Source organism: Rhamphochromis longiceps, linkage group LG12 (assembly GCF_057381845.1).
Source record: "Rhamphochromis longiceps isolate RC_006_pf linkage group LG12, R_longiceps_female_GT1.1, whole genome shotgun sequence".
Taxonomy (NCBI): domain Eukaryota; kingdom Metazoa; phylum Chordata; class Actinopteri; order Cichliformes; family Cichlidae; genus Rhamphochromis; species Rhamphochromis longiceps.
In genome coordinates this window covers 22,579,318-22,589,293 of record NC_140568.1, presented here as the reverse complement: position 1 = coordinate 22,589,293, position 9,976 = coordinate 22,579,318, and the positions used below count along the sequence as shown (strand labels likewise).

The following is a 9,976-nucleotide window of genomic DNA, read 5'->3' as shown; positions in this document are numbered from 1 at the left end:
GAAAAAGAGTTTGTAATTTCAAACTTATTTTCAGCATACTGAATGTCAAAATGTAGAGTTAAAGGCGAGAATCCTAAAGTCCTAAAAACAAAAACAGAGAGACAAACAAATAACACTAGGCTACCCCCAAGTGGTGACGCTGTATAACAGATGCAAAGTCCTGGACCACAGAGCAACAAGAGAGAGGCCATCCGTTAGCTACTGAAGCAACCAACATGTGACTTTAAAACAAAACAACTTTATTTGTTTGGCAATTTCATGACAAATTGCAGGAAAGATGTTTTTTCCTAATCTTTTATCAATTAATAAGAAACAAAAAACACACATTAATGGGAGTCTACTTTCCATTACATGTACAGTTCAATTTCTTATTTACAAAGTTCACCCCTAATCTTAAGAAGAAAAACAAAACAAACAACTCACTTGTGCATCGATGAATCTTCAACTTAAGGAAAAGGCAAAGGGACTGAACCCATCTCTCGGTCTTTTGCTCTTTTTAACAGTAGAGTGGTTAAAAGGCAGCGAGGTCATCCCTTCACCTTACATGATCAGACATTTACTCACACAGTCACAACTACTCATCATCGCTCAGTGGGGGAGCCCTGCTCACGGTAAAGATTAAAATAGTCTCAAAATAAAGCCGTGTAACCTTTACAGCTAAAATATGATACTTTTACTGTTACTGCTGTACAGCACGGATACAAACTAAGAAAGAAAAAAGGAAACGGCAACCTAGAGCTATATGTTACCATACTGTTGTGGCAATAATGCACATGAATGAGGCAGATGAAAGGTAAAACATTCATTTCTGTTTGAGAAGACAAAACAAAAAATAGAGGAAAAGTATTTGTGGCCAACACTTGCCACACCATCACTGTTAAAAGACAAATACAAACATGAGGAGGGGAAAAAAAAAGTAAGTCTGTAAAGAAATCCATAAAAAGGTGCTTAAAGATCTCAGATGTAGAGCTGCACGAGATTCAGAGGTTTTCCAGTTTAAAGAGAATCTATTGCAACATGTCAAATATAAAAGGAGTCACCTGCACAGAAGTCTGTTATTTTTAAGGGGTTTTTGTACACAAGAAAGGCCAAAAACAGTCAGATTAATTTTACACACAGTATTATTATGCATCTACATGATTATTTCGATAGAATATGGCTTGTTATGGTTATGTTTTAAAGGAGATTTGCAGTATTAATCACCAATGCGACTAAACCACATTAACAACGGTTTTTGGCTTAATACTGCCATTCACATCTCAGAGGCAATGACATTTGTTTTTATCACTTCCTTCGACCTGAGCACATCAAATCCATCTTATTTCGCTTTCACGTCAAATCAAAGTCATTTATTCTCATAATTACATTTTGATCTGTGTATGCAATGAATTGGGTTCTGTGTTCAGAGTCAATTACTGCACAATAAATAGGACAGGTAGGTAGATCTTGCAGGATTACTTTGGGTTTGTTTCTTCTCCTTTGTTACTGTAAAGCTCCATTACGTCACTCTGGCTAGTAAGGCAGGTTGTGTGTATATAAAAAGGAAAGTGCATTGACTTCATGGCCCAAAGGCATACTGACACATACATACACACGCGTACATACATAAAAAAATTCATTCGATTCATAAAAAACCCCACTTTCATTCCTCTTGAAAGCAGTAAACATCTTTGTCATCGTTAATAAATTAAAGGTTCAGCAGTTCACATTCATCAAATGGCTGTGTTTGTGTATCTGTGTGCAACAGCATTACGGCTAGGTAACATGTACAGTTCACATTGGTTATTGTTGTCCTGTGGCTTTTCTCAGAAGCTCTAGGTCTTTGCGTTTTTGAGTTGCAGGTCGCGGACAGCCATACATCTCCAAGCCCAGAGGCAAGTAGCGCTCCTGCAGCCCTAAGACGTCATCGCCTTGTCCAGCCAGTAGTGAAACCCAAAAAGGAGGTGAGGAACTCCCTCGGAAGCCCCAAAGTGCCAGACTCTCTGCGATAAAAGGAGCGGGGGAAAAGGCATGTAAAAGAAATCTAAAATACAGATAGACAGACAAACTAAAGTAGTACTAACCTTTACTATGCAGATCAGGATCTTTGGCCACACCAAGAGAGACCAGATGTGGTGCGATATTGACCAGCTCCCCCGACTGTCCCCACGTTGCCACGAGGACTATTGACCTGGAGGAAATAAATACTTCTAAAAAAGCCACTCTACAACCATAAGACATATTATAGTGTCATCCAAAAAAAAAGAAAAAAGGAAAACCACGTTAACCCAAACCAAAACCCACACAAGGAATTATTAAAATACATTTTACTTCCTGAAAACACTCATTTATATTCCTTTTTCCCAAAGTTTAAAACACGCCCTGAATACAGAGGGAAACATTTTACAAAAAATGCTTTGATCTTAGTAATTTATCACCAAATGAAAAAATAGAATATCTAATATTTAGTGACGGTCAAATAAATAATGAAGTCAATATTATGACGAACAATGTCAAAATAGAAACTAAAATTAAAAATGAGTTATGTTGGAAAGCTCATAAAAAAAAAAACATGTCTAGAACTACATAATTTAATATAAAAGTTCAAATATCTTAAATCAAAAACACTGTATTGTTCCCTAATAGTTCTATGAATTACCTGCTGCGTGATGTTTGGGGGAAACATACAAAACAAAAGCTAATTCAGTTTATTTACACTGCAACAGAAAGCTGAATAATAAATGGACTGGATTATAATGAACTAAACAAAACAGACCATTTATTAAACTACACCTAACCCTTAAAATGTTAGTTTATTTTCATAGTCTTTTATTAACACTGCACTACAAACTGCATTATCAGTTGTTTGAAGTTAGAGATGAAGAGAAAAGGTTCAAATAAGTCATTAAAAGAGTGATGTCTGTCTGTCAAAGGGGCAAACTTTGGGGAGAGCTATGAGGAGCAATTTAGATTGTGCAGTTTATTCTGTAATTTTTAAAATAATTGTTTCAAGATTTTTTTTATTTTGATGAAATCTAGTTACACAAGTGTCTCCGGTGTGGATAATCCCTGTCTGAATCCCAGCGATAGGTTTGATTTCCTGTCAACTTTTATTTTTATGGGAATTTTCTATTTATTGTGCATATTTACGAACTTGATTTGTTTTGTGTATTTATTTATCAGTTTTGCCCTGCCTCACCTGTTTGGTATGTCAGTTTTTAGGTATGTTTCCATCTTTTTATCCACTTTACTAAATGAGGTTTTCTTGGTGACTTTTCCAGAGCAGGCATCCACTGAGACCAGGAAAAACCCCGGCTGTGAGAAGGACATGGTGATCTCATTCACCTTGGGGAATTACAGCAAAGAAATTGGATTAAATAAACCCCGTTTTAAATCTGAAGTTTAAAACATGAAGATAAAGTGTTTGGGTGTATTTTTATCTGCCTGGCAGTTTTGCTTACAGTGATAAAGGAGACGTTATCTCCTCGCTGCTGCTCTTTAATGCTGAGAGACTTCACTTGAGTCTGGAGATAGGAGGTCCATGGCTCACTGGAAAACACAAGCTGAGACAGACGCATGTCGATCAGCGGTAGTAGCTTTGGATTTAATTGACCAAATGAAGAGGTCACTTTAAATGTTAACAAACCTGTTTAGCACCGCAGTCTCTGCAGGGCTGCGTGTTTAGAGCCGGCATAGGCACCACGACTGAGGGAGCCTTGGCATACTTGGGGTAAGCTTTGGCTGTACAGTTACAGGTCTCTTTGGAGGATGTAGTGGCCGTGATCTTCACTCTTTCACAGCCTTTAACAGAACAGTAGCTGTGACCATCACGACCATGCCGGGCCCGAAGGTAGAGCCACAATAAGCTGGGGATGATGAGAAACAATAAACTTTTAGAAACTCAGAGTCACCGAGGGATTAAAAAAAAAAAAAAAAAAAAAAAACACACAATTGAAATAAAATTGATCTCATTTTTTATTAAAAAACCAAATCTCCTACAGTCATCACATTGCAGTATTTCCAACTGAGAGTTCAAACAAGGAAAAGGAAAAACAATCTTTCATCTCACCCAGCAGTCTGGTCAAAGTAGTACTTCCTCTCCATTGTCTTTTTCTGCAGCTCTGGGAAGGATAACACGGTGCCGTAGTCTGTGATGTCATCAAACGTGTTGCTTTGCCTGTCGTATGTGTCGGACATAATCTGAAAAGTGGTGTCTGACGGATAACAGAGTCCCACCAGCACCCAGTCATCCCTGAGTGAATGAAAGAGCAGTTTGAAAGTGGTTGAAAACATCAGTACACGACCCTTCAATGCAGTGTGTTGCATCCTCACTTGCAGGACATTACAGATATTTCAAGACTTGGACTAGCAGTGGCTGAAGAGGCGAACACACACAGTCATTCTTATTACTCACTTATCAAAGTTAATGAGAGAGAGGACCATTTCTCTGGGCGCAGGCCCACTCCAGTGCAGAGTGTAGCTCTTGCTCATCATCAGGATGGGCTGGTACTGCTGGGACGACGCCCCCTGGCTGTTAATCCCCCTCAGTAACAGAGGAGAATTAGGGTATTCATCTCTGCTGATGGATAAACTCAGGCTAGGGGCTCCTTGGGTCTGGATGTACACCTAGAAGAGAGGAGGATGTTGTGGAATGTAACAATCACTTTTACATCAGAAGGACAGAACAATACTGAGGTGCAGACTTGAGTGCGCTGTACCTGAGAGTAGCGACCGCTGCATATCACTCCATTCCACTTCAGGTTTTTCACACAGCCAGGATGTTGGATCAGGTAGTTGTCTGCTCGGCCAACGTAGGTGTCACTGTAGCCTGTCACTGAGCCGTCCACATCGTGAAAGATGGAGGTTTTGTCACCGTCCAGGTTGTTTTCATCAAACCACTCTCCAGGTTGTCCAAAGAATGCACGAAGATGTACCTGAGGAGTTTATTTGTGTTACTTACTGAGAGGTGATTTTTAATCTAAGTTAAGCAGATACCTGCTTAACTTTCCATCGTTTCCATAATGATCTTCTCCATATTCCTGGGACAGCTCACTTACATTTTTTTTATAGAGGTCTGTTTGCACTGCATAAGGACAGGTAATATAACTGCATTATATTTTTTTGGTTTCTTGGCTGTGCATCTTTCAAAGTTTATGTGCCAAACTGAAATCTCCAATCAAGCTACTTGACAAATTAGCCTATTAAAGGTTGCCTTTGGATAAAAAACACTGCACTGTACAATGACCCCACAAGAGGGCGCCAGTGATTTACAACAGTTTCTGCACAGGCCTGATTCTGAAAGATGGCTCCTTTATTCTTCTGTGTTCTTTCTGCCTGAAACGACTCCCGATTCTGTTTCTGCCAGGCCTCTGACCCAAACACACTAACAAGTTAAACAAACTCTTTGAAAACACATCAGATCTAAAGGGTAAAAATCTTCATGCTGGACATCAATGCTGGTATAGACTGGGTAATGTGTTAGGTAGGAACTAAAGGAAAGTTTGATGGAAATACATCTTTAAAATCGAATTGAAAAAATAAAATAAAAAAATCATGTAGCAGGCTAGTCCATTTTAACTGCTGCAACTCAAAAGGGTACTCAGTAATTCATATGGTCCCCAGATGCTTGGCTGCATGCCTGAGAAAGTTGGGGCATGCTCCTAATGAGAACACTGATGGTGTCCTGGGGGATCTCCTCCCAAATTTGGACCAGGGCATCACGGAGCTCCTGGAATTTTAGCGAGGCAAGCATGGGAATCAGTCAGTGGTTTCAGCTCCTTCATCCTTCAGGAACCGCCTGCACTCTCACCACATGAGGTCGGGAATTGTTGTGCACCAGGAGGAACCCAAGACTCACTGCACCAGCATAGGGTCTGACAACGAGTCCGAGGATTTTATTCTAATACCTAATGGCAGTCAGAGTGCTGTTGTTCAGCTTGTGTATCCCCTCCAAATGTGCTCAGGGTGAATCTGCTCTCATCTATGAAGAGCATAGGCCCAAGTGGTGGACCTGACAATCCTGGTATTCTATGGCAAATGCCAGTCAAGCTCTACAGTGCAGGGCTCTGAGCACACAGCAAACTAGGGAGAGTCTGGCCCTCATGTTAACCCCATGAAGGCTATTTCTTATGGTTTGGTCAAAGGCATTCACACCATTGGCCCACTGGAGATTATTTTGTATGGATCTGGCAGTTCTCATCCGCTTCCTCCTTGAACTAGTGAGTAGAAACCAGTCCTACGGCAGGGGTGTCGAACTCCAGGCCTCGAGGGCCGGTGTCCTGCAGGTTTTAGATATCACCCTAGGTCAACACACCCGAATCAAGTGATCAGTTCATTACCAGGCCTCTGGCGAACTTCAAGACATATTGAGGAGGTAATTTAGCCATTTAAATCAGCTGTGTTGGATCAAGGACACATCTAAAACCTGCAGGACACCAGCCCTCGAGGCCTGGAGTTCGACACCTGTGTTCTACGGCACTGACCAGCCATCCTAGAGTAACTGCCTGTCTCCTGGAATCTCCTCCATGCTCGTAAGACTCTGATGGGAGACCTCTGTAGCGTCCAGGTATCACCCAATGCCACCAGTATTGACAACAACCTCACCCAAATGCAAACTAGTGAAAAAACAGTCAGAAAGATAAAGAAAAAATGGCAGTGTCTTCGACCTGTAAAAACATTCCTGCGTTGGCAGAGGTTTCATTGTTGCACCTCTAGTGCACTTGCTGCTAATTTCATTAACACCAAAGCAGCTGAAAATGTTTTGGCGTTAGCTGAAAAACCCTCGTGCTACTTAAGTGACCGGATCAATATCCTAGATGTTTAAGTGGCTTGATGCTATACTCTGATTAAAAAGTGTTCCTTTAATTTTTTTGAAGCAGTCTATGAAAAGATAGTTGTAGGGGTAAATAACAAATAGGAGCAAAGCACAAAAGAGAAAGTGGGCATAAAGTACGGTGCACTGGTTTTAGGTAGAAATAAAGGAAGGACAAGGGAATGAATCGGGTCAGAGAAGGAATATTCACATCTACTGTCTGAATAAACAGATATATCCCTGCTGACCTGGACTGAAAGCAAAGTCTCTGAACAGGTTCAAACACTGCTCAAATATTACACATTCCCTTTGGAAATACAACACTGGGACAGTGCACCACATTTACAAAAAAGAATAAAAGCTTCAATGTTCTTATGACGTCCCAAGTCAAGTCTCACTGAGCCTTACTTACTGTGGAGTGGAAGCTGAGCTGGGACAGGTTGTTTCGAGGGGTGAGCTGCCAGGTGTTCTTCAAGTTGAATCCCACTGCACTGGTATGACGCGTGGTGTTTTCTGGCGTAGTTCGTTCTGGTGTGGTTGTTGTGCGTTTATTTGTTTCGCTTAAGGGGGCAAAGCCACGAAATGTGCTCTGTGTAAGCCGCACTGGGCCATCGTAGATCTGAAAACCTCGGATTGGGAACGTCCTACGGTGGAGATGAGGAATGATAAGATAAGATAAGATAAGATAAGACTTTATTGATCCCACAACGGGGAAATTGCTGGAATATATAAAACCATATAAAACCAGACTGGGGTAAACAGTCATCATTTACATGGGTTACAGGACCATTTTAGTCATGAACTGGCAAAACCCAGCTGTGTTAACATTAGCAATGTAGATGTTACAGTCAGTGCAAGATAGCTGTGATAGCTATTTTAAGAGATGTTTAAAAGAAATCCAGAAAAAATGACCAAACAGAAAAAAAAAAAAAAAATGTACTCGTTTCCCCTGGCAAGAAATAACAAGTGTCAGCAGCAACAACGGCAATTAAACCGAGCGAGCCAGATGTCGCAGGGCACTGAAGAGGCCCGTAAAATGATTTTAAAGCTCTACACAGTGGCCACAAACACACTGATTCTTGAAACTCAAATACAGTAATTATTTTCCAGCATCCTACTTAAGCTCCTCTTCTCTTGTATAACAATATCTGTAATAAAAGAGACGGAAAGGGGGAAAAAAAACATGGAGACAGCTGCCAGGAGATCCTTGGGGCATTGCAAAACCAAGAAATTAGGATTTACCACCCTGTCTGATTTGGCATTACAGCAGGACGAGCCTCTTGTGTCACAAATGGTGCTGGGCAGACTGCTCATTAACATCTGGGTTTTTCACTTGTGTCACACCCTACATATATAACCCTCTAACTAGGACTGAAACTGTGACATCTACCTGAAACTAAAGGGAGCTGTGTTAAAGGTCTGAAATGGTGAAGAAAGTTCCCTTTCCTCTTATGCAACCAAATTCAGCATGAGGCATTTCCTTCCTAAGAACTGCTGTGCGTGATGCCACCACCATGTTTTTATAGACTACTTAAATGTCATTTCATTTCACACACAATCTCACTATCAGCTAAAAGCAGCTGTAACACCTTCATCTGTCCATCTTTTCAACAAGTCTGTTGCCTTGCTGGCTTCTCTCTTCCTTGTTTGTTTTCCCAGCCTACATTTCTTTGGCAGCTCTATTCCCTGAAATTCCTGAGAAAAGTCAAGTTTGATTTGGACTTTTGCCTTAGCACTCCAAATATGTCTTTCCACAATTCATTATTTAATCTTTCACTTATTGCTCTCCCCTCACCTGTTTCTAGGTAGCGTCCTCATCTTTCCGTCAATTCCTCCCACGCCCCAGTATTTATTCTGTCCTCCATTCGTCCCCCTGTTCCGGCTCTCGCCCACAAACAGGGATTGCGTCACCTCCTGGCTGGAGCCTTCATCTTTAGGGTAGCTGCCATCGCTGGAGAACAAGGGATAATAGATAATTAGTTAATTATTAATGCAATCGTTTCTGTACTTTGCAGGAAGAACAGCCACCTTGCTATCATATCACTTACAAAAAGTTAGCCCATCCAGCGGGACGACAATAAAAACAAATAAAGCTTAAAAACACAGTGAAAGAGTGATTTAGACAAGTACACACCTGGCAAAGGACAATCCCACTCCATTGTCAGCAAAGCTGTTCAGAAAAACAAATAAGAGAATAATATGTTAAGACATGTCTTAGAAAATGTTTTTTTGTTGTGAAGACATCCTTCGTTTATTTTCTCACCCTCGGTTCACTGGAAGACTTGGAGCAAACTGCCAAACCAGCACAAACTGAATCCTAGCTAATGAGATGTCTCACCCAGAGTTCTTGATGATAATGTCTCCACCGCGTATCCACGCCCCCAAGTCGTTGTTCTTGAAGGAGATCAAAGTGTCGATGACAGCTGCCACCCGAGGACGACTAGGGTCGGCATTTTGGTGTGGGCGAAATCTAAAAATAATTCAATAAAAATACTTTGTGACTAAAAATACTTTTCTGATATTTTCCTTGGGATTTTTCGATGACGACATCAGTGTCTTTGTAATTATTCGTGCTTACCACAGTGTCACACCAACCCCACCACTTCCCCATTTTAATTTTAGTACATATGGTACTCGTGAAAGTCAATGCACTAAATAACATGCAAACACACGCAAATTATACATAACTGAATTTAGATTAAAGGTTTAAAACTCCACTGTTGAATTGCTGTGCTCATCTTTAGGTGGCACTATAGGAAGAGGGCATAGTGGCATTAGTCACAAAAGGTTTCTTTCTTCCTGAGAACATAAATGTTCTCAGAAATACTTTTATAGTGTTCAAAAAAAAAAAAAAAAAAAGGGGGGGGGAGGCTCGTGTTCCTTTTGCACCCTTGTGGTGGCATTTCAGGGTGTTATTTTTAAAACCTTGTCAAAAGCCAAATCATTGCTCAAGGGATTCTTTTTTACCAACTGTGGAGCTAGATGAAACCTCTGAGAACAACATAAATCGCTGGAGACGTTTTCTAACAACTGTTACCATATCTTGCAAATACACAACACAAACCTCCCCGTGCCTTCTGCACTTGAACAACATTTAAAATCCCTCCCTTCATACTTGTGCACACAGACCACAGTGCGCAGTCTCACTAGACACATTTTTTCCACCTAGCTGAGGGCTGTATTCAG

The 9,976-nt window shown here is 40.8% G+C and overlaps 1 protein-coding gene across 2 annotated transcripts in view; it reads right to left on the bottom strand.

Annotated features, from left to right (window-relative positions):
* Window positions 1–218: 218 nt before the first annotated feature.
* Window positions 219–9,976, bottom strand: part of cemip2 (cell migration inducing hyaluronidase 2) — a 32,969-nt gene continuing 23,211 nt past the window's right edge. Inside the window, exons 13-24 of one of the 2 annotated variants that reach the window (XM_085425209.1) lie at window positions 9,129–9,260; window positions 8,925–8,960; window positions 8,586–8,741; window positions 7,203–7,434; window positions 4,698–4,913; window positions 4,394–4,605; window positions 4,049–4,231; window positions 3,626–3,845; window positions 3,441–3,542; window positions 3,179–3,324; window positions 2,064–2,170; window positions 219–1,982 (exon numbers count right to left, since the gene is read on the bottom strand). In XM_085425209.1, coding sequence (XP_085281335.1) covers window positions 1,783–1,982; window positions 2,064–2,170; window positions 3,179–3,324; window positions 3,441–3,542; window positions 3,626–3,845; window positions 4,049–4,231; window positions 4,394–4,605; window positions 4,698–4,913; window positions 7,203–7,434; window positions 8,586–8,741; window positions 8,925–8,960; window positions 9,129–9,260 — 1,942 coding nt within the window. In that variant the 3' untranslated portion in view covers window positions 219–1,782. The remainder of the gene's footprint in view (window positions 1,983–2,063; window positions 2,171–3,178; window positions 3,325–3,440; window positions 3,543–3,625; window positions 3,846–4,048; window positions 4,232–4,393; window positions 4,606–4,697; window positions 4,914–7,202; window positions 7,435–8,585; window positions 8,742–8,924; window positions 8,961–9,128; window positions 9,261–9,976) is intronic. The other variant, XM_085425210.1, reaches the window with a different exon arrangement.